The sequence below is a fragment of the Pleurodeles waltl genome, chromosome 5 (genome assembly GCF_031143425.1).
Source record: "Pleurodeles waltl isolate 20211129_DDA chromosome 5, aPleWal1.hap1.20221129, whole genome shotgun sequence".
NCBI lineage: Eukaryota > Metazoa > Chordata > Amphibia > Caudata > Salamandridae > Pleurodeles > Pleurodeles waltl.
Window position 1 is genome coordinate 1,411,140,738 of NC_090444.1, and position 25,111 is coordinate 1,411,165,848.

The 25,111-nt window shown below is 44.9% G+C and overlaps 1 protein-coding gene across 1 annotated transcript in view; it reads left to right on the plus strand.

The window, feature by feature from the left end:
* The window catches only part of LOC138296504 (CD109 antigen-like), a 363,929-nt gene that overhangs the window by 291,554 nt on the left and 47,264 nt on the right, over nt 1–25,111 (plus strand). Inside the window, exons 25-27 of the mRNA XM_069235675.1 lie at nt 11,708–11,939; nt 15,077–15,248; nt 17,082–17,272. Coding sequence (XP_069091776.1) covers nt 11,708–11,939; nt 15,077–15,248; nt 17,082–17,272 — 595 coding nt within the window. The remainder of the gene's footprint in view (nt 1–11,707; nt 11,940–15,076; nt 15,249–17,081; nt 17,273–25,111) is intronic.

The window sequence follows — 25,111 nt, forward strand, 5'->3', positions numbered from 1 at the left end:
AAGGCAGTGGGCTGCTATCCTATGGCTATCATTTAGTGGAAAAGGTAGGGATAGGCTCCTTACTGTGAAAGAAAGTGAAGCCAATGATTACAAAGTTCTTAAGAATGCACTCCTGGATGGTTATGGCTTAACCACTGAACAATACAGGATAAAGTTCAGAGAGACCAAAAAGGAGTCTTCACAAGACTGGGTTGATTTCATTGACCATTCAGTGAAGGCCTTGGAGGGGTGGTTACATGGCAGTAAAGTTACTGATTATGACAGCCTGTAAAACTTGATCCGGAGAGAGCATATTCTTAATAATTGTGTGTCTGATTTGTTGCACCAGTACTTGGTGGACTCTGATCTGACCTCTCCCCAAGAATTGGGAAAGAAGGCAGACAAATGGGTCAGAACAAGGGTGAACAGAAAAGTTCATACAGGGGGTGACAAAGATGGCAACAAGAAGAAGGATGGTAAGTCTTCTGACAAGGGTGGGGACAAATCTAAAAATTAGTCTTCATCAGGCCCACAAAAACACTCTGGTGGGGGTGGTGGGCCCAAATCCTCTTCTAATCAAAACAAAGAAAAGAAACCATGGTGCTATTTATGTAAAATAAAAGGCCATTGGACAACAGATCCCAGTTGTCCAAAGAAAAGCACCAAGCCTCCTACCACTACAACCCCTACTGCTACACCTAGTGTCCCTACTAATAGCAGTGGTGGTGGGAGCAAACCTACTAATAGCCAATCCAAGGGAGTAGCTGGGCTCACTTTTGGTAACTTAGTTGGGGTTGGTCTTGTTAGGGAGACCACAGAGGCTGTGTTAGTCTCTGAGGGGGCTATTGATTTAGCCACCTTAGTTGCTTGTCCCCTTAATATGGATAAGTACAAGCAGCTACCCCTAATAAATGGTGTTGAGGTTCAGGCCTACAGGGACGCTGGTGCCAGTGTGACTATGGTCATAGAGAAACTGGTCCACCCTGAACAACACCTACTTGGTCACCAGTACCAAGTAACCGATGCTCACAACAACACACTTAGCCACCCCATGGCTGTTGTAAATCTCAACTGGGGGGGGTTACTGGTCCAAACAAAGTTGTGGTAGCCACAGATTTACCTGTAGACTGTCTACTAGGAAATGATTTGGAGACATCAGCTTGGTCAGATGTGGAGTTGGAGGCCCATGCAGCAATGCTGGGCATCCCAGGGCATATTTTTGCTTTAACCAGGGCTCAGGCCAAAAAGCAAAAAGGACAGGGAAGCTTGGATCCTGGAACAATGGACCAAGTGCTCCCTAAAGCTAGGGCTAGTAGAAGTATACCACTTCCTACTATTCCTCCCTCTACAGTGGATTCTACTTCTGAGGAAGAAGAATTTCCACCCCGTGCAGAACCTACACCAAAGGAGCTGGAAGCAGACACTGCTGAGCTTTTGGGTGAAGGGGGGCCTGCCAGGGAGGAGCTGAGTGTGGCACAGCAAACCTGTCCCACACTAGAGGGTCTAAGACAGCAAGCTGTCAAACAGGCTAATGGGGATGTCAGTGACTCTCACAGAGTTTACTGGGAGGACAACCTCTTGTACACTGAAGCAAGGGATCCTAAACCTAGAACTGCCAGGAGGTTAGTGATTCCTCAGGAGTACAGAAAGTTCCTCCTAACTCTAGCCCACGACATTCCCCTAGCTGGACATCTGGGACAAATGAAAACTTGGGACAGGCTTGTTCCCTTGTTTCATTGGCCTAGAATGTCTGAGGACACAAAAGAGTTTTGTAAGTCCTGTGAAACCTGTCAAGCCAGTGGCAAGACAGGTGGCACACCAAAGGCACCCCTTATTCCACTGCCTGTGGTTGGGGTTCCCTTTGAAAGGGTAGGGGTCGACATAGTTGGCCCCCTTGACCCTCCTACTGCTTCAGGCAATAGGTTTATCTTGGTGGTAGTGGACCATGCCACAAGATATCCTGAAGCAATTCCTTTAAGGACCACTACAGCACCTGCAGTGGCAAAGGCCCTCCTGGGAATATTTTCCAGGGTGGGCTTCCCAAAGGAAGTAGTATCAGACAGAGGAAGCAATTTCATGTCTGCATACTTAAAGGCCATGTGGAAGGAGTGTGGTGTGACTTACAAGTTCACTACACCCTATCATCCACAAACTAATGGACTGGTGGAGAGATTTAACAAAACTCTCAAAGGCATGATTATGGGTCTCCCTGAAAAACTCCGCAGGAGATGGGATATCCTGTTACCATGCCTCCTTTTTGCCTACATGGAGGTACCCCAGAAAGGAGTGGGCTTCAGCCCCTTTGAACTCCTCTTTGGACACCCTGTTAGGGGTCCACTAACACTTGTCAAGGAGGGTTGGGAACAACCTTTAAAAGCTCCAAAACAAGATATTGTGGATTATGTACTTGGCCTCAGATCAAGGATGGCTGAGTATATGAAAAAGGACAGCAAAAACCTTCAGGCCAGCCAAGAGCTCCAGAAGCAATGGCATGACCAGAAGGCTGTTTTGGTTCAGTACCAACCAGGGCAGAAAGTGTGGGTCTTGGAGCCTGTGGCCCCAAGAGCACTCCAAGATAAATGGAGTGGACCCCACACAATAGTTTAGAAAAAGGGTGAAGTCACCTATTTAGTTGACTTAGGCACTGCCAGGAGTCCCCTTAGGGTGCTCCATGTCAATCGCCTGAAACCCTACTATGACAGGGCTGATCTCACCCTGCTCATGGCAACTGATGAGGGACAGGAAGAAGACAGTGATCCTCTACCTGATCTCTTCTCTTCCACAGAACAAGATGCTCTAGTGGAAGGTGTAGTTTTGGCTGATTGTCTTACTGCTGAGCAGAAAGACCATTGCATAAATCTCCTGGGTCAGTTTTCTGAACTCTTCTCTACTGTGCCAGGTACCACTTCTTGGTGTGAGCACACTATAGATACTGGAGACAGCTTGCCTGTCAAAAGTAAGATCTATAGGCAGCCTGACCATGTCAGGGACTGCATAAAGCAAGAGGTGCAGAAAATGTTAGAACTGGGAGTGGTTGAGCACTCTGAAAGTCCATGGGCTTCTCCTGTGGTACTTGTACCAAAACCTCATTCCAAGGATGGAAAGAAGGAAATGCGGTTTTGTGTAGACTACAGAGGTCTCAACCAGGTAACCAAAACTGATGCTCACCCTATACCCAGGGCAGATGAGCTCATAGATACACTGGCATCTGCCAAGTATCAAAGCACTTTTGATTTGACTGCAGGGTATTGGCAGATCAAATTATCACAAGATGCTAAACCTAAAACTGCATTTTCAACCATTGGAGGCCATTACCAATTTACAGTAATGCCTTTTGGATTGAAAAATGCACCTGCCACTTTTCAGAGGTTGGTGAACACAGTCCTGCAAGGGCTGGAAGCTTTTAGTGCAGCATATTTGGACGATATAGCTGTCTTTAGCTCCAGCTGGGATGATCACCTGGTCCACCTATGGAAAGTTTTAGAGGCCCTGCAAAAGGCAGGCCTCACTATCAAGGCTTCAAAGTGCCAGATAGGGCAGGGTAAGGTGATTTATCTGGGACACCTTGTTGGTGGGGAACAGATTGCACCACTTCAGGGGAAAATCCAAACTATTATAGATTGGGTTCCCCCTACTACTCAGACTCAGGTGAGAGCCTTCCTAGGCCTCACTGGGTATTACAGGAGGTTCATTAAGAACTATGGCTCCATTGCAGCCCCTCTTAATGACCTCACATCCAAGAAAATGCCTAAAAAGGTATTATGGACAGCAAACTGTCAAAAAGCTTTTGAGGAGCTGAAGCAGGCCATGTGCTCTGCACCTGTCCTGAAAAGCCCTTGTTACTCTAAAAATTTCTATGTCCAAACTGATGCATCTGAATTAGGAGTAGGGGCAGTCCTATCACAACTTAATTCTGAGGGCCAGGATCAACCTGTTGCTTTTATTAGTAGAAGGTTGACCCCTAGAGAAAAGCGTTGGTCTGCCATTGAGAGGGAGGCCTTTGCTGTGGTCTGGGCACTGAAGAAGTTGAGGCCATACCTGTTTGGCACTCACTTCATTGTTCAGACAGACCACAAACCTCTACTTTGGCTAAAACAAATGAAAGGTGAAAATCCTAAATTGTGGAGGTGGTCCATATCCCTACAGGGAATGGACTATACAGTGGAACATAGACCTGGGAGTAGCCACTCCAATGCAGATGGACTCTCCAGATATTTCCACTTAGACAATGAAGACTCATCAGGTCATGGCTAGTCTTATTGTCCTTCGTTTGGGCGGGGGTTGTGTAGGAAAGTACCATCTTGCCTGGCATGTTACCCCAATTTTTTACTGTATATATGTTGTTTTAGTTGTATGTGTCACTGGGACCCTGTCAGCCAGGGCCCCAGTGCTCATAAGTGTGCCTGAATATGCTACCTGTGTAGTGACTAACTGTCCCACTGAGGCTCTGCTATCCAGAACCTCAGTGGTTATGCTCTCTCATTTCTTTCAAATTGTCACTAACAGGCTAGTGACCAATTTTACCAATTTACATTGGCTTACTGGAACACCCTTATAATTCCCTAGTATATGGTACTGAGGTACCCAGGGTATTGGGGTTCCAGGAGATCCCTATGGGCTGCAGCATTTCTTTTGCCACCCATAGGGAGCTCTGACAATTCTTACACAGGCCTGCCACTGCAGCCTGAGTGAAATAACGTCCACGTTATTTCACAGCCATTTTTCACTGCACTTAAGTAACTTATAAGTCACCTATATGTCTAACCTTTACCTGGTAAAGGTTAGGTGCAAAGTTACTTAGTGTGAGGGCACCCTGGCACTAGCCAAGGTGCCCCCACATTGTTCATGGCCAATTCCCCGGACTTTGTGAGTGCGGGGACACCATTACACGCATGCACTACATATAGGTCACTACCTATATGTAGCTTCACAATGGTAACTCCGAATATGGCCATGTAACATGTCTATGATCATGGAATTTCCCCCTATATGCCATCCTGGCATGGTTGGCACAATCCCATGATCCCAGTGGTCTGTAGCACAGACCCTGGTACTGCCATACTGCCTTTTCAAGGGTTTCTCTGCAGCTGCTGCTGCTGCCAACCCCTCAGACAGGTTTCTACCCTCCTGGGGTCCAGCCAGGCTTGTCCCAGGATGGCAGAACAAAGGACTTCCTCTGAGAGAGGGTGTTACACCCTCTCCCTTTGGAAAATGGTGTGAAGGCAGGGGAGGAGTAGCCTCCACCAGCCTCTGGAAATGCTTCATGGGCACATTTGGTGCCCATTTCTGCATAAGCCAGTCTACACCGGTTCAGGGACCCCTTAGCCCTGCTCTGGCGCGAAACTGGACAAAGGAAAGGGGAGTGACCACTCCCCTGACCTGCACCTCCCCTGGGAGGTGTCCAGAGCTCCTCCAGTGTGCTCCAGACCTCTGCCATCTTGGAAACAGAGGTGCTGCTGGCACACTGGACTGCTCTGAGTGGCCAGCGCCACCAGGTGACGTCAGAGACTCCTTCTGATAGGCTCCTTCAGGTGTTGCTAGCCTATCCTCTCTCCTAGGTAGCCAAACCCTCTTTTCTGGCTATTTAGGGTCTCTGTCTCTGGGGATTCCTTAGATAACGAATGCAAGAGCTCATCCGAGTTCCTCTCCATCTCTCTCTTCACCTTCTGCCAAGGAATCGACTGCTGACCGCGCTGGAAGCCTGCAAAACTGCAACAAAGTAGCTAAGACGACTACTGCAACTCTGTAACGCTGATCCTGCCGCCTTCTCGACTGTTTTCCTGGTGGTGCATGCTGTGGGGGTAGTCTGCCTTCTCTCTGCACTAGAAGCTCCGAAGAAATCTCCTGTGGGTCGACGGAATCGTCCCCCTGCAACCGCAGGCACCAAAGAACTGCATTACCGGTCCCCTGGGTCTCCTCTCAGCACGACGAGCGAGGTCCCTTGAATCCAGCAACTGTGTCCAAGTGACTCCCACAGTCCAGTGACTCTTCAGTCCAAGTTTGGTGGAGGTAAGTCCTTGCCTCCCCACGCCAGACTGCATTGCTGGGAACCGCGACTTTTGCAGCTACTCCGGCCTCTGTGCACTTCCGGTGGAAATCCTTTGTGCACAGCCAAGCCTGGGTCCACGGCACTCTAACCTGCATTGCACGACTTTCTAAGTTGGTCTCCGGAGACGTGGGACTCCTTTGTGCGACTTCAGGTGAGCACTGTTTGATGCATCCTCGTAGTGCCTGTTTCTGGCACTTCTCTGGGTGCTGCCTGCTGCTGAGAGGGCTCCTTGTCTTGCTCGACGCCTCCTCTGTCCCCTGACACAATTGGCGACATCCTGATCCCTCCTGGGCCACAGCAGCATCCAAAAACACTAACCACACGATTTGCAGCTAGCAAGGCTTGTTGGCAGTCTTTCGGCAGGAAAACACTTTTGCACGACTCTCCACTGTGTGAGGGATCCGTCCTCCAAAGGGGAAGTCTCTAGCCCTTGTCTTTCCTGCAGAAACCTAAGCTTCTACTGTCCAGTAGCAGCTTCCTTGCATCCACAGCTGGCATTTCTTGGGCATCTGCCCATCTCCGACTTGCTTGTGACTTTTGGACTTGGTCCCCTTGTTCCACAGGTACCCTCGACTAGAAATCCATTGTTGTTGCATTGCTGGTTTGTGTCTTTCCTGCAGAATTCCCCTATCACGACTTCTATGTCCTTTGGGGAACTTTAGTGCACTTTGCACTCACTTTTCAGGGTCTTGGGGTGGGCTATTTTTCTAACCCTTACTATTTTCTAATAGTCCCAGCGACCCTCTACAAGGTCACATAGGTTTGGGGTCCATTCGTGGTTCGCATTCCACTTTTGGAGTATATGGTTTGTGTTGCCCCTATCCCTATGTGTCCCCATTGCATCCTATTGTAACTATACATTGTTTGCACTGTTTTCTAAGACTATACTGCATATTTTTGGTATTGTGTACATATATCTTGTGTATATTTGCTATCCTCATACTGAGGGTACACTCTGAGATACTTTGGCATATTGTCATAAAAATAAAGTACCTTTATTTTTAGTATATCTGTGTATTGTGTTTTCTTATGATATTGTGCAAGTGACACTAGTGGTACTGTAGGAGCTTCACTCGTCTCCTAGTTCAGCCTAAGCTGCTCTGCTAAGCTACCATTATCTATCAGCCTATGCTGCTAGACACCCTATACACTAATAAGGGATAACTGGGCCTGGTGCAAGGTGCAAGTACCCCTTGGTACTCACTACAAGCCAGTCCAGCCTCCTACAGTAAGTACCCGCGTCTTCGGAGGGCAGACCAGGAGGGATTTGTAGGGCACAAGTTAGCACAAAAAGTACACCCTCAGCAGCACGGGTGCGGCCGGGTGCAGTGTGCAAACACACGTCGGGTTTTCTATTGGACTCAATGGGAGACCAAGGGGTCTCTTCAGCGATGCAGGCAGGCAAGGGGGGGGCTCCTCTGGGTAGCCACCACCTGGGCAAGGTAGAGGGCCTCCTGGGGGTCACTCCTGCACTGGAGTTCCGATCCTTTGGGTCCTGGGGGCTGCGGGTGCAGGGTCTTTTCCAGGCGTCGGGATCTGAGAGTCAGGCAGTCGCTGTCAGGGGGAGCCTCGGGATTCCCTCTGCAGGAGTCGCTGTGGGGCTCAGGGGGGGCAACTCTGGTTACTCACAGTCTCGGAGTCACCGGGGAGTCCTCCCTGAAGTGTTGTTTCTCCACAAGTCGAGCCGGGGGCGTCGGGTGCAGAGTTCCAAGTCTCACGCTTCTGGCGGGAAATGCAGTTGTCTTTAAGTTGCTTCTTTGGAAACAAAGTTGCAGTCTTGGGTGAACAGGGCCGCTGTTCTCAGGAGTTTCTTGGTCCTTTTAGAGCAGGGCAGTCCTCTGAGGATTCAGAGGTCGCTGGTCCTGGGGAAAGCGTCGCTGGAGCAGTTTTCTTCCGAAGGGGGGAGACAGGCCGGTAGAGCTGGGGCCAAGGCAGTTGGTGTCTCCGTCTTCTCTGCAGGGTTTTTCAGCTCAGCAGTCCTCTTCTTCTTAGGTTGCAGGAATCTGAGTTCCTAGGTTCAGGGGAGCCCCTAAATACAGAATTTAGGGGTGTGTTTAGGTCAAGGAGGGCAGTAGCCAATGGCTACTAGCCCTGAGGGTGACTACACCCTCTTTATGCCTCCTCCCAAGGGGAGGGGGTCACATTCCTATCCCTATCCCTATTGGGGGATCCTCCATCTGCAAGATGGAGGATTCCTAAAAGTCAGAGTCACTTCAGTTCAGGTTGCCTTAGGGGCTGTCCTGACTGGTCAGTGACTCCTCCTTGTTTTTCTCATTATCACCTCCGGCCTTGCCGCCAAAAGTGGGGCCGTGGCCGGAGGGGGCGGGCAACTCCACTAGCTGGAATGCCCTGTGGTGCTGGAACAAAGGGGGTGAGCCTTTGAGGCTCACCGCCAGGTGTTACAGCTCCTGCAAGGGGGAGGTGATAAGCATCTCCACCCAGTGCAGGCTTTGTTACTAGCCACAGAGTGACAAAGGCACTCTCCCCATGTGGCCAGCAACATGTCTCGAGTGTGGCAGGCTGCTAAAACCAGTCAGCCTACACTGGCAGTTGGTTAAGGTTTCAGGGGGCACCTCTAAGGTGCCCTCTGGGGTGTATTTTACAATAAAATGTACACTGGCATCAGTGTGCATTTATTGTGCTGAGAAGTTTGATACCAAACTTCCCAGTTTTCAGTGTAGCCATTATGGTGCTGTGGAGTTCGTGTTTGACAGACTCCCAGACCATATACTCTTATGGCTACCCTGCACTTACAATGTCTAAGGTTTGGCTTAGACACTGTAGGGGTACAGTGCTCATGCACTGGTACCCTCACCCATGGTATAGTGCACCCTGCCTTAGGGCTGTAAAGGCCTGCTAGAGGGGTGACTTATCTATACTGCATAGGCAGTGTGAGGTTGGCATGGCACCCTGAGGGGAGTGCTATGTCGACTTACTCGTTTTGTCCTCATCAGCACACACAAGCTGGCAAGCAGTGTGTCTGTGCTGAGTGAGGGGTCCCCAGGGTGGCATAAGATATGCTGCAGCCCTTAGAGACCTTCCCTGGCATCAGGGCCCTTGGTACCAGGGGTACCAGTTACAAGGGACTTACCTGGATGCCAGGGTGTGCCAATTGTGTAAACAAAAGTACAGGTTAGGGAAAGAAAACTGGTGATGGGGCCTGGTACCACACTTTCAATTCAAAACATAGCATCAGCAAAGGCAAAAAGTCAGGGGGTAACCATGCCAAGGAGGCATTTCCTTACAAAGCCCTATTCCTCTCATCTGAGCCAGTAATCAGGAACTATGTGGAGGTTAAATGGACCGAAAATGTGGGCACATCAGCGCCTCACAATCTAGACCATAAACACTCTATGCCAGGCAACATCTGGCCAGATAGGCAACAAATCAGGTGGAATTGTGGCTAGAGCTGATTTGTAAGTCTTATTTGATGGGTGTTTTCATAAATAAAAATACATTATCCTCATTTGCTAGGATCATATGAGGAATAAATGGGATGGTAAAGCTGTCTACATCTAATTTGGACAAAGGTTCAGAATATGCTGATGTAATACTGCTCTTGATTCTCCTAATTCTTGATTTATTGAAGCCTGTGCATTCAAAAGGTATTGGGCGTGCACCCAATACTTTGATAAAACAGTGGAAAAACAACCTATGTACTACTTGAGCTCAATTACCTCAAATATGTTTTGCAACTCGCCCCCCCACCACTCACGGATACACAAACTGATGGAAGGAAGACTTGTAAAACTTGCCCACATTTGTGTTTACATTGCTCTTGCTGGTAGAATGCATGAATATTGCTCTTTAGTTATACATATGGACTTCTTAATAATCAAAACATAATGCTTAATTTAGATGTGTATAAGTTACCCTTATTAGTTCTCAAACACCTTGTATTGGCATCATTTCACATTTGCAGAAGAAAGTGCACTTTTATTTTATGTAAACAAGCTTTCTCCACGTGCATGTGTGTCTCTGTTTGCTTTTTGTGTCAGTAAATCAGCAAAATAGAAGGTTAATTTGTGGTAAAAAATAATAATTGTATTAATGTATGTTTCGCTGAGAAAGGCATGCCCTGGATGTTCTTGTCTTTGCGACATTCAGGCCATTTACCTAGTTTTGAATGAAGGAGCCTTTAATTAACTGACTGTGGTACTGTTAAGTTGCATAAAGTTACAGCCACATCCTTCATTTACAATGCACACCTCATTCATTAATATGCAGCAAAGTAGGTGTGACGGCTCTTCTTTATTTCAAATGCATTTGCTTTAAATGAATGTGCCCTTGTTAATCAATCAATCAATCAATCAATCAATCAATCAAAGGATTTATAAAGCGCGCTACTCACCCGTTAGGGACTCAAGGCACTGGGGGGGGGGAGCTACTGATCGAAAAGCCATGTCTTGAGGTGTTTCCTGAATGTCAGGTGGTCCTGGGTCTGGCGAAGATGGAGTGGTAGAGAGTTCCAGGTCCTGGCGGCTAAGTAAGAAAAGGATCTTCCTCCAGTGGTGGTGCGACGGATGCGGGGTACGGAGGCGAGGGCGAGGCTGGAGGAGCGAAGATAGTGGGTGGGGGTGTGGAAGGTGAGTCTGTCATTGAGGTAGGCTGGGCCTGTGTTGTGGAGGGCTTTGTGTGCGTGGGTGAGGAGTTTGAAGGTGATCCTCTTCGATACTAGTATCCAATGTAGGTCTCTGAGGTGGGGGGAGATGTGGTTGCAGCGTGGGACGTCAAGAATGAGGGAGGCGGATGTGTTCTGGATTCTTCGCAGTTTTGTTTGGAGTTTGGTCGTAGTTCCTGCATATAGAGCCTTTCCGTAGTCCAGTCGGCTGCTGACCTGGGCGTGGGTGACAGTTTTCCTGGTTTCGACAGGAATCCACTTGAAGATCTTGCGGAGCATGCGGAGAGTGTTGTAGCAGGAAGAGGAGATGGCGTTGACCTGCTGAGTCATGCTGAGTGTGGAGTCCAGGTTGAATCCCAGGTTCCGTGCGTGGGTGGTGGGCGTGGGTGCGGTTCCTAGGGAGGTGGGCCACCAGGAGTCATTCCATGCTGAGGGGTTGGTGCCAGTCCTATTGTGCAATGTCCTACCGTATGGTGTGATTGGTTTTACTGCCTAAAAGCCAATATACAAGAAGATGTTTTGAGATACATACCAGACTGATTGCTGCTTTCTAACTGGGCAGACTCTGGAGTAGACAGTCATTAGATTTATAATCCAGGATATTAGCATTTTCTTAGAGAGCAAACACTATGTCACTGTGTCTGTTGATTTATACTTAGATTTTTGGGGCTTTATATTGAGACAGACTGTCTTGGTCCCCCTGCTTAACTATACTGTGATTCTAGACGATACTTGCTTTAGAGATAACTTTATGTTGATCATCTTTTATCATTTGATTTTGATACTAATTGACTTTTTAGTTGCTGATTCGCCATGATTTATGGAATAGCATTTTGCCTTCTGTAATTAACTTCATCTTGAATAAATACTGATGGTTTTGCTTTGAATTCCTGGCTTGTGAAGGCTTCATTCAGTTGCATAGGGTTTAGTCCTACAAAGCCTCAAACAGCCCTAATCCTTCAGCTCAACCCTCAATTGTTTAAATTAGAAGGTCAACACATATTTGAACACATTTCTCTATGCTTACATTTAAAATGTGGTTTCTTGTACCTCCACAGGTTGTCATCCTTTGTACTTCGGTGTTTCCTGCAAGCCCGGCCCTTCATTTCAATTGATCAGGCAGTCCTGGAGAGAATTATAATGTGGCTCACACAATTCCAGAATACAAAAACAGGAGAATACACTGAACCAGGACGTGTGATACATACTGAACTCCAAGGAGGGCAGAATGGTGCCATCACTCTCACAGCCTATATACTAACTGCTCTTTCAGAAGATGTGGAGTACAGGGTAGGTCATCTGCGAACATAACAAGTAACTGCACATCTTTACAGTAGTAAAACCATTTTTAATGTAGTTAAAATTGTGCACAGTTAAAAAAGTAGTTCTAACGCTCCCACCATGGCAACAAGTAAATAACCCCTAAAATCTAAATGTTTCAGTTAGGAGATGCGAGTCAATGTAGTAGGAGCTATGTGTTGAGGGCACAGGTCAGTTAGACCCTTCTACCAGACTGATCATGCCTTGGCTTTACAGTATGCTTTGCATGCACCATGGATCCACCATCACTGACACATGCCTTGTGAAGAGAGGAATACTTATGGCATCAGTGAGGAATGTCGAGGTAATTTGCCTGGTGTTATGCTTGAATATGAGAGCTCCGTTTTCTTAATCTTCTTTCCTCTGGCACCACAAAATGGGAATCAGTATAGTATATCTCTTATTTACGTTTATTTCTGTAAACATTGCATTGCCTAGTTTAGTAACAAAATGTGTGTTCTTAGAGAAATACTAAATAATAACAACACTACTTACTGGTATTGCCATTATTGCAGCTTTCTGAATGACACATGTTGCCAGATTATCTCTTCAACATTACAGGAAAGAATCTTACAGAATTATGTTTAAAGGAAAAGCCTGGCTCTCATTAAACTAAAGGACTTCTGTAAAAGTTGAGCAGGAATTATCTCACTTCTAGGATAACCCTCTCTCATACCTTAAACCATCCTCATATCCACACACTGGGGTCGCATAATCTGAAATTGACATCATTAACATTACACTTACCCCTTAGAGTACCAAGGGCCATGAAGTATTTGCTGTTTTCCACAACTTATTTTCTAGCCGAGTTTGTGTTTATTTTCCCCCAGTGAATTTGACATCAGACACAACTGGAAGGGATTCACATGATTGTTGTTAATCTTGTGCAAAGCGCAAGGCACTGCTCAGAGGGGGTGCACCTGATATGTACTGCTATACATAGTAGAAGGGGACTACAAGACACTTATTAGTGTGTGAAAAAGCTTGATAGTTTGTGGTGGCCAATTTGATACTGTAAAAGCTCTGCCCGTTGTACCTGGCCCTTGAGGAAGGGTCCTCAATTCATTTCATTCAGTGCTCCATGGTAGAGTTCCTTCACTTTCCAAGAATGAAATCTATTCTATGTAATTGACATATTGTTTGTCACACAAAATGGCAGTACACTTAAACACTTTGAAGCCATTTTATTTGTCCCTGTTGATGGAGTTACCTCTTGTACCTGTACCCCAGGCTCCTTATATGAGCTGAACCTTTGTCTTGCTATTCAACTGAAATCCACATTCAGCCCAGGACCTGCAAGGAAGCATACCCTTGATGAAATCATCTTGTCTTGACAGTCTTCTTCCACATGTGCCTAGAATCTACTCAATTCCTCTTTAGATGACTGGTTGCAACATCTTAATCTACATCCTACTAGCCAGCTGGAGCTACCTCACCCCTTCAGAGTATGATGCCTGATAAAATAAGTGAGAAACTGTGCTTTGCTTTTATTGGCAGGGGTTAGAATTTTTATGTTTTAAAATTGGATTTCCAATATTTTCTCAAATGTTAGGGTCCTCCACACACAGTACTTCATATTCAGCATAACTTTAGAAAGAAGCAGGGAAAGAAGGTGTGCATTAAACCTTAATGCTGCTGTTTTCCCAAGTCTGGGTAAAAGAACCTAGTTTCAGAGCAAGACCCTGCTAGTATACCTTACATGTATGGATAGCAGCTGAGCCTGCATGGTGTATGACTCCTGGTGACTAGAATTCCCTTTGAGCGACCGCAAGGAACTGCAGTCCAGCTGACATGGACTGTATATAAGGTGCAAAATTGAGACTGCATCACAAGAGTTAAGGACATTTCAGACACTGAAAGAATGTGCCTCCTTGTGAGCTGACACAGCCCCTTTAGTGACTGTGCCACAATTCACCCAAATGGCCAGTAGTCAGCACCTGGCCGCTAAATTCAGTGGTGAACAGATTCATGGCCTGAAGGTCGCTAAAAAGCCATTTGACATTATGAGAAACCAAGAGGAACTTTGTGGTTTTCTCTTTTGGCCTTAGACCTCTGGCTGTGACTGGTAATCCTAAATACTTTTCTCATCAGTGTTAAATACAACCCAGTCAGGGAAATGATACAACATATCCAATGTGTCATGAAGCAACGTCTCTTTGTCCTAGTTCCCCTTGCATGGGTTTCAAGAATGTGTCTGAGCTAGTGTTTCAGAGACCTGACTGAAAAACAGCCTGTATTCACAACTATTAACTAATTCCCAGAGATTAATGGGAGATGTAATCCATTACAATAGATTTAATAAATCTTAAAATTGTCCTCATTATTATAAGTAAGCTATCTTGCTAATATAAAATGTTTTTTGGTGTCCAAGAAAAGGAACAATTGGAAGAAATGTCTCTCCTGCCCTAGTGAGTTACTGATTTCTTTTAGCAAAATGTAAAGAATACCCTTCAAAAATTGCTAAACCATAATAGCATTATACAGCTAACTCCATTGTTCTTATCCAAGATGGCTTACTAGAGCTGTGTTTCCCTTTTCCAGTAAATTATTTCAATTACAAGTTTAGACAAATTTCAGGATGTTGAACCTCTCTGCAAAATAGATTGTTTTATTAGCTCATACATTAAAATGCATTAGATCATTGCTGATGATATCTACTCTAGATATCCCCAAGCTTTTTACCATGCTGATTGTGAACTATGTCCAGCACTTTGCAGCTCAGTGAAGCTTAGAAGCTACTGGTTCTGTTTCCATATCCAGTGTTGAAAGAAAGCTACTCTAATGACTTTTGGGGTTGAGATTCGTGCAAGAAGAGGTTGCTATCTTATATTGTTATCCTTTTGAATCTTGGACACATTAGATATATTCACATCTTAACTCCACATCAACCACATCAAGCAAATCTGGCACAAGAATAGTTTGAAAGATTACAAATATTAAAGTACAACTGTGTGCCCACAATTAGACTTTGTTTTAACTTTTAACTTTATTAAAATGTAAAGCTAAAACTGTGAAATGTTTTAAGGCCTAATTTGCAGAATCACAAAGGGCTTGATAGAGATGCAGTACTTACAACTGACTTTAATTCTAGAACACATTATTTTTAGAGAATCTACAGAATCCAAGTTTTAAAAGCAATAGAATTTCTTGAGAAGAAGTTTCAGGAAGGAATTACCAGCAACTACACCCTGGCAGTGGTTACCTACGCCTTATCATTGGTCAACAGTACCAATGCAAGCTTGGCTCTTGACCAGCTGAACGGAAGAGCAGAGAGAGCAGGTATAAATTCACATTTATTTATCAAAAATAAAATAATGAAACTTTTTTGCTGACTTGTGAAAATAACTATTTCCTCAACTGCTGTGTGCTATCACATAATTGTTATTGCCACTATCTTGCAACATGCACCTAGCAGTGAGAACTGATTACAGTTCTATGTATTTCTCCCATTTATGGTATTCTGAAATCGTTTTGGCATTATCAAACCTTATTTAATACTGTGTGATTTAACTGTGAGTTGCTGCTAGCCTTTTTACTAATAATTTACCATATGATTGGAGTGTGCTTTCTTCCATTCCTTGCTTCTGGTTTGATTGCCTATTTTAATTCCTTGCTCTTAGTTCAATGGATTTGTTCCCTATTCCTGTGTTTACCCTGCTCGTGAAGCATTTAGGTTTCACCCTTGTTTTTGCTGGACGGCGGTGTACTTCTGGTGCTAGTAACAAGGAACATTTTTTTCTGTGTCATTCTTGTTTTAGCACTCCATGCAATATCACATCTTTATCCCTCTTTCATATGCTGCATTTCTTCACTCTCACCCACACTTTTCTTGCTACCCATCCTCCTGTCCACTTGAATCTTCCTCCATTACCATTCTTGCCCTTTCAATTAGTATCCAACTGCCCCATTTTTCTTCACCTCACCTCACATTATTCTTCTCTCCCACGTCTGATACTGAGCACTGCTGCAGCTATGTGTCTCCCCTACCTGCTTTATACTCTTCTCAGCCAGCCACATGCTGCTGCTGCTGACTGCTAATAGCTTCGCCATTAGTTATAAAATTGTGCTGGCATTAGCAAAGTCTTTTGCTGTGACCAGCGACCCTGGAATGATATTTTTTTATTTTTCAAAGATGGATGTCCATATATACTCAGTCTGGTGGCCATCTTGAAAGGCAACTGCATTGTTTCTAAGATGGTGCACATTATGTCAAGATGCAACAAGAAGGCTATACATACTATTGTTCCAAAATGGCCGGCTGCAGCTATTAGTTTTGCCAATGGGTACGTTATATTTTTGGAAGCATTGACACAGTCAATTGCTGCATCTATATGTACTGTGACCGCTGTCATAAAAGTATAAAAACTAACATTCCAAGATGACCAACTCTCCGACTGTATTTTCCAATGAATGTACCGCTTTGGAAAAACTAGTACCAGGAAAAAGGAAGCATTGGCAAAGTGTGACTGATTGGCTGTGCCAGTGCTTGTCACATACTTTTTTAAATTCCCAAGATGAAAACCTAACATTAGAAATTGTTGCTGAGCACAATCATTAAGCTGGTGTTTTCTCTCCATCTGGTTCCACCTGGTCCTTTCATTAATTAATAAATAGTGTTAACTCAAAAGGGTATTCCACCATGCAAATGAGTGAAGCTATTGTCTTTGTGCCTGCATCCATGCCATATTACAGACACTGAAGCAGGGAAAGCAAGACCCATCAGCATTCACACTGTGAGTTAACATAGCTGTGGTACACAGTCAGTGTGCCCCCCTCTAACTGGTTCAATTGGAAATGGGGGCCATGGAGTCACTCAATGCTGACCCCAAAGAGATAGCTCCCCACTCACCCTTTGAAAGTCAGGCGAGTAATCGGCTGCACAGTGAAAAGTGGACCTGCAGCTTTGGAAGCAGCATTTGCTGTGATATATTGCACTGTCCCAATCTATGCCCAGTGTTCAGACCTAATTGCGTGCCACAATGCAGAGTGGGACAATATGTCATGTCCACAATGTGGCCCCTGGAAGGTAATACATTGAAATATATGGCTGTTACTAAATGTTATATTGATAATGTTTGCAGGGTTTACCTGTTTCATCTATTTACCTTTCAGATGGAGTGATGTTTTGGTTGTCCCCAGCAGCTGGTATAGCCAGCTACTGGCAGCCACGCTCAACAGAGATTGAAATGGCAGCATATGCACTACTCGCGTGTGGACAACTGAAGAGAGTCAATGAAGGCATTCCTATCATGAAATGGCTGAGTCAACAAAGAAGTCGTCTGGGTGGTTATTCAACTACACAGGTGAAAAATATTTTGCAGTGTCAAGAAATGAAAACACTTGCATTACAATCCATAACATTAACCTTGTGCATGCTTTAAACATGCCATGGGCTAATGGTTTGTGCTGTTTCTAAATTTGATGAGAAATTCTTTTTATTGATGTTCATGCTGAAATGTCCATGCAGAATAAAATGTTCATCTTGTGACAGTCACAAACTTGCTGAGACCCTCCACAGGTTTTGGCACTGGAACAGCGCAACTCTGTTGCTAGAAAAACAAGCATTTGCAATCCAAAAGGTCTCACATTTTCTTGAGTTAGAGCTACTGGCATTGTAAATTCATAACCGGAATTTTCTTGTCACATAAATTGATCAACCATGCCTCATAATTTTGTCTTTTCCTGCCATATAATCCCATTGGCCCTGCATAAAACTAAAGCACTTCCATGTATCTTCTTCCTTTTTCTGCAGCAAAAAAATCAAAGTTATGCTATTTAGCAGTGTTAATTGGGCAAAGCTTAATTGAAGCACACTAACCTTGTGTTTACTGAAGGCAAATATGTGCTTACAAAATACACGATTTCCACTTAAAAACTATAGTCTGACCTCAGAACACATTGGCCACACAGAAAATACATATTTTTTAAAAGCTAATGCCTGTATATTATTACAATTGTGTCTTTTAATATTTATGTTTACATGTTGTTTTACTGGTGTGTCCCATATGGTGGTTGGCTGTAATTTACACTGTTTAGGTGTGATTCACTCTACAAAGTTTTATAGCATCTGATAACATCTCTGAAGTCAACCAGCCACAGCCAGCCATTTACACTCTTTCATCTGGGGGATGCTGCCCTTTCTCTGGGTTTTTGTTTTTCACGTTAAACTTTCCTCTCCCCAACATTCTTTTTAAGTTAATTTGCTGTACTTCAGAGTGTTTACGAGTAAAGAATGAATCATGTCCTTGCATTAAAAAAATGTTTTCTACAACATGATAACATCTTGCTGTTTAAACTTCCAGCCTGGCAGCTTGTTTATAGTTTAGAGCTGAAGGACATTTTCACATTATGAGTTTGCATTTCTAATAAATTATTCTTAATTTTGCCCACACTAAATCAGTGAGGCAGAAAAATAACTGATGGCCCTTTAACAAAAATGTTTGTGCCCTGTATCTGAACACACCGGCTCAAGTTAAGTACTGCAAACATAATGAGTGTGCCTTCTTTAGATCCAGCTGTTTCTCTACACAGAAGGCTGATTTATTTTTCCTTGATAGTGAAGCCATAAGCTTTGTTTTTAGCTTACGATACCCACAATTGCCTTGTTAGCATACACGAAAAGTATTTGTTTCTAGGTTCAGCTTTCACTTTACACCTTACACTAATAACTGATGCATATACTTTTATGAGCACTGAATACTAAAGCAGGCTAACTTGAAATTGCAAAGAAGGAAATTTTCCGTTGCTTGTGTTGTGCTTTCATTTTGGTTTTGTTATGACTTTCCCAAGTGTCTCTTTTGGTAATACTAAATGCAGCGCTGTAAGCAAGAGATGAAGTTTGGAATTATTATAAGGCAGTGCAGAGGGTAATGTGGCTGCTGCAAAGAACGTGTTGTAGGCAGATCACAGACTGCATTCAGTCTTCAAATTTTAAAATAACTCTGGTGATTAATGTTATTTCTGGGGAGAGAGCGTACTTTTCTCTAGTGGAAGCTTGGACTAATTATACGGTAGCGCAGAAAGTTAATGTGCCTGCTGCGAGGAACTTGAACTAGGCAGATCAGAACTAGCAACTAATGTAACAAGCTCACATGAACGGCGATATTTATGGGCTGCTGGCACACAGAGGAAACTTCACTGGAAGGACAGATGGGGATTGTTTTTGTTAAAGCTCTTTTCCCCCTTGGAGGTGTTTCTGAAAGCAATTGAAACCAGCGGCCAGCTTAGCCCCTTCGCTCCTGATAGCCGGGGAAGATTTTGGTTTATGCGCCCTTTCTAAGCAGTACCGTAGTACCCCCATAGTGAAAAACAAAAACATAAGCTGCTCAGAATGAAATATTCCAAAACACAGGCTGATCGACCCATGCCCTTAAAACCAAGGCTGTTTTGAGAGGGAGAAAGGGCATACAAGAGAAATAAGTAAAACACACACCAAAGACATGATCAGTAAACAACTAATAAAAAAATGAAAGCAATACAGTTTCACAAAAGTGAGTCGACAGCCGCCATGAGCATCATCATGAAGAGACACAGAAGGAAAATTAAGTTTGCTCACAGTCAAACATATTGGGAGAATTGCAATTAGCCATGTAACAGGGGCGATAGCCAAGGCGGTAACAAAACCGCCCTAAGGAGGGACAAACGTAAAGCATTTACCAATGAAAAGAAAGGATTTTTGAAAGGCATGCCCATGAACAAGGGATAATGAAGAGCATGCAGTGGGCATGGTTAAAAGCCCAGATACATACCAATACGTCCGAAAAGCAGCGCTTGGGCGCTGCTATGCTTGACCTAAAAATAGCACACTCTAGTTCCATTGAAATTACTAATATCCTGAGCAACACCTTTACAAGCTCATCCATGACTGTTTATAATAACTGAATTTCCCCAATCCTTGGTATCCAGACACAAGCATCATTGCAAATTCATATGCTAATAAATCAGAGCTATACAGTTTGATGGCAATCAATAGTGGGTCTAGTGCTGTTAGGAACATGAGTAAAGACAACTGATTACTCTAGTGAGTTCCTTGCTGAATTGGGAAGGTGCAGGACATGAACCCACCGCAATCTATTTGGGAGATGAGGTTAGAGTATAACCAGCAGGCCTTGGCCAGGAATTCTTGACCAATACCCGCTCTTTCCAGGATGCGGAAGAGATAACCTCACTCAACACTGTCAAATGCCTTTTTCGATATTGAACAATAGGAGGATTTTATGATCTGCATTATTCCAGCCCTGACAGAGTATATTTGTCAGCATCTGCATGTGGTCTTTGGATGACCAGCCTTGCACAAAACCTACTTGTGTTTGTTGTAGAAGACTCAGGAGAGCTTTCACAGGTTGGTTTGCCGACTTGGCCAGAATTTTCACATCTGTGTTGAGAAGCAAATTTGGGCAATAGCCGGCCCCAGTTTGTTGGATCCTCGCCAGCCTTTAGAATAAGGCTGATGAGCACCTTATTACTTTTCATGGACAGGTCACCTTGTTCTTTGACTTCTCAAAATGCTTTGTAAAATAGGGGCGATATTGTCTGCTTATTCAGGTTGTTGAATTGCATAGGGAATGTATTGTCTCCCAGAGCACTGTAATGGGGCATGCCAGAGATGGCAGTGGCTATCTCATCCTCTGAGATTTTCCACTCTAGGAGCCGTCCCCGACCGGGTCAGAAGGTTGACATGTTCCAGAAATACCACTTCCCTGGCAGGGTCATCTGGTGCCTTTGTACTATAAAAGACACCTGGTTAGTGGACAAAGGTGTCAGCAGTCTGCAGCAGGTGTGTGACAAGGGCACCAGAACCATCTGTGACTGCCCGTAGAGCTGGGTGTGCTTCTCACTGATGGAGCTGTGCTGCTAACAATCTACCTGTCTTTTCTTCCTGCTCATAGTGTCACAGTTTCAAGCAAAGCAGGGCATATTCTACCTTGGAGGTGAATAGCACATTTAAGTCCTTCTTAGCTCACTCAAGTCGACACAAATGGGCAGAGGACGAATGATCAGTATATTGTATGGTCAATGCCCATTTCTCTGATTATAGCTGTTTGTTTGTCCAGGGAGGCACGTTTGCCCTTCATCAGGGCACCTATAATGACACCTTCCCAGCATTCCCCTGAGTGTGTGAGGATGTAGTCTGTGAGGATGTAACCAAGCTCTCATTGTTTGCCAGGTATTGGTGTAAGTGACATGCCAAGTTCTGTTTCTCTGTAGGCATTTTAAAAGGTGTCATGTTCATTCTCCAGTGTTTGGCTGTTAGGGCTACAAGACCAAAGTCTAGGACCAACATAAACCTGGGCATGTTCAGACAAACCGCCATCCAGTATAGTGCAATCCTGCAATGCAGCCACTGTAAGGAAGGTTTAGCAAGAAGTAATTGAATCTTCAGCATGAACCATGAACGCTTGCGATATTGGTGAATTATTTGTAGAGCAAGTGCCACGGGTCTGGCAGGCCAAAATCCATTATGACATCAGTCAATATCGCATAGAAGTCGCACAGACTAACAGCGTGCATGTGTCATCATGGTGTGGCTATAACAGTAATCATCTGGGATGCAAGTTGTGGGAAGCCAAGCATAGTCTGTGTGTGCACTAGCCACTGCAAAGATTAAGGGCTCAGTAACCTAGGCATGGATGAGTAGTGACGGGTCATGGGGAGGGGATTGAGTGAGGTGGACCTAATTGAGCTCTTGATTGTGACCTGTGCTGTACTTATCCATAGTGGAATGTGTGGCGAAGCCTGTGACCATGATGTTCAGTAGATGGGAGAGCAACAGACACAAAAACAGAAATACAAATATGAAATGCACACAATCGATAGATTCACCACAGTGAAATATGCTGAGTAAATTAAAATTGTAAACTACTTTAAACATGCAAGTGCTTCCCATTCCCCATCCCTTCAGCTGGCTGTGGTATCTGTGTAAATTGTAGGAAGCCACCCATCCCCAAGGGGCTAAAAGGAAGGTTAAAAGGAAGGTTAAAAGGAAGGAAAGAGTGAACATGTGGCTGTAAGGCATCCATGAGTGTGCATCAGTCAATCAACCTACAGGAAATTGAAGCAAGGTAAGTAGAAGGCCGGGTGGGTGGCACAGGCCATTCTATCAGAAAACTTACTTCACCAGAGGTAGGCAACCAAATCCTCCTGCTGCCCATATAACAATATAATCCCTCAGACAAGGGTGGATCTTACCCTCTGTGTGACTAGCAAGGTGTCATGGGGCCAAGCCCAATTGTCCAAAGAGTTTGAAAAAATAAAAGTGGTATTGCAGGCTGCAGACCTCACTCAAAGGTGAGTTGGGCTTGTCTCTGTTCCTTTTCTTCATTTGCCGGTTGTGAGATGCCCAAAATGTCCTGGGCATCCCATTTTTTCAACATCGCCTCCAGTCATCATTATTCTGATGAGGGGTCGGGCCTTTCACCTGTATTGTTTGGGTAGACAAGCAAATAAAGCGGGCCTGAAACCCACACCGGTAAGGCCCATAGATTGAATGTGTCCATAACACTGGTCTCCAGTGTGTTGAGGATCGTGGCTGGTTCCAGTGGCCCTTAGCAAATGTCCAGAGTACTAAGGTGTGGCTGCAGAGCAAGTACGTTTTTCCTATGAACCGTTGTTTCATGGGAGAAGTCGGCATCTGTATGTCTGAGTTCTTGTAGAGGAAGAGCTTACACTGCTTTTTAGCTGCAGATATGAGTTACTGAACCTGCAGGTGACATAGAAGACAGGAAATTGTAGGGTGTGTTGTTGCTCTGGCTTTGTTCAAGAGTAGATACTGTGGGCTCTCTGGAACTACATCGGTGATGAGAACACCAGTCCAGTTAGTGCAGGCAAGCAGGTGGCTAGAAATCTCCCTATGTCCTCCATCTCTAGTGCCTCATGCAGCTCTAGGACACAGACATTGTTCTGCCTGCTGCAGTCTTTGACATGAACCAGTTTTTTCTGCAGGTACCAGACTTCATGTCCCACAGTTCCCTGTCCTAGGCAGCCATATGATCTTCCATCACTTTGTGGTCAGCCACATTCAAATGGATTTGAAACAAGTTAATGTCCACTCTCGTGGGCTTCACTGGCAGTTGATTTCATGGCTTCCTGTACCAAGGCTATCATCCTCTTATTGGAGGTGAGTTGCCTCATCAGGGTCTCCATAGTAATGTTGGACAAACTACTGCATCAGGAGTTGAGAGGCCAGCCTTTGCTTCCGAAAAGAGGAGTTGCTGTGTCGCAGAACTTTTGGGTTTACAAATATCTGAGCTGGAGGTAGGGGGTAAAGTAGGAGTTGAAATCAGGATGGCAAAAGGCCAGGGTGCAGGAGCATGGAGACTATCCCAGATGTTGGAGGCAGGAGACAGAGGAGTGGGGGCAGGAGTGTCACAATGTGCCCCACAGCAAAGTTACATTGTCCTTCGCTCACCTCTGGGATGCCCACGGATGTCACCCAGTCCCCCAAAACATAATGCCTGTTGCAGATCAGGAAGAAGGGAGCCAGGAGTGTCCAGGAGGATCCTGTTATGCCATAACTGAGGTTGTAGGTGCCACGTCAGCACCCTCACCCGTACAGGGTGCAAAATAGGTGGTGTCCAGTGAGCCACTGCAATATTGGTGGAGAGCGAGGATTGACAGCAACATGGGGCTGCCAGGTATTGCCATATATTGGGTGTGCGGAGTAGAGCAGGTCAGAAGTAAATGGGACAGAGCAGGTGGCAGCACAGGTTCCAATCGCTGGCAACATCTGCCCCTGGAGCAGTCCCTGAGTGAAGGCAACAGTTCGGAGGCTTTGAGGAGAGGCGGTCGCTGGAAGTCTGGATGATGATTTAGGAGGACTGCAGGCAGGCCACCACAGCTTCTTTGGGTCTCTTAACTGGCCCCTAGTGCAGCAGGTCTGCTTCTCAGGGTGCGAGGGGAGAGGTGGGTAAGTGAGGCAGCCACAAGATGGTTGTATTAGGAGACTGGCATGTCATCAGATGTGCCTCTGCAACCTCCCTGTTTCTCACATAGCAGGCCGCCACATGTTGAATTCTGCAGATTCGCCACCTTAGGGTGCATCAAACTCCACAGCCAGGCAAGCACACAGTGCAGATACGGCTGGTGTCAGGGAATGGGAAAAAGGCTGATTTTGAACCAGAGCTCGTCAAGCTCTCTAAAGGACCCAACTATCTTGAATGTGATGAGACTCTGCCCCTTGGATCTATGCATGTTCAAAAATGTGTAGTACAGCCTAGATCCAAATACAAGGTATTTCATCTGCAAAAATCCCACTAAGGGAATGTTTTGCTGGAGTAACCAATCAATTACATCTCTAACAATGTAAAAGGCTTGCATCCTGTAGGAGCTTTGAAAGGGGTAACAGCTGTAATGGAGTGTGATATGGTGTGTAGGTGGATTACCTTTTCAACTTTCAAGCCACTAGAAAGAACTAATCTGACACACACCTCAACAAGTCCATTAGCTCTCTCCACAAGTCTCTTGCCTTGGGGGTGTTACAGGCTTTTTCTTTTAAGTTCAATGTCCATCCCTTTCAAGAACCTTAGAATATCATTAGAGGGAAACTGACCTCCATTATGTCATGAGCACATTCAGTAGGCCCTCAGGTGCAAAAACACTACTTCATAAATTCAGTAAGGCATGCAGTATTCCATTTTCCATCAAATTACACTTCAATTCATTTTGATTTGTAATCAATAAGTAAAACAGTAAACTTTATTTACAGAGCATGTAAATGGTCCAAGAAAAACAGCTTTCTACCACATATGCTCAACAAAATTAATTGTTTCCATAGAAAAGTTCCTAGTGACTAGATGTCTGTCAACAGCCTTAGAGACATTGCAACTTTAACATTATATTCCAAATCGGAACCCATCCTGGGCCACCAATAGGTTTCATAGAGCCTTTTCTTACTAGGAGTCATACTTAAAGCCCATTGCGCCCCAAATCCAACAGTTTCCCCCTGATGGCGCTAAGATGAACTAGCTCATCTTCCCTGAATAACACATACTTTTCATAACAGCTGATTCTGATGTGACTTTGTCAAAACACTAAAGGTTTCCAGACAAACTTAATTTTCTAGGCCAACCCTTATTGGCCCATCTGAATATTTTTTGCATCCAGCAACCCTTAATGACTTCAGATAGGGTGTTCTGGGATTCAAA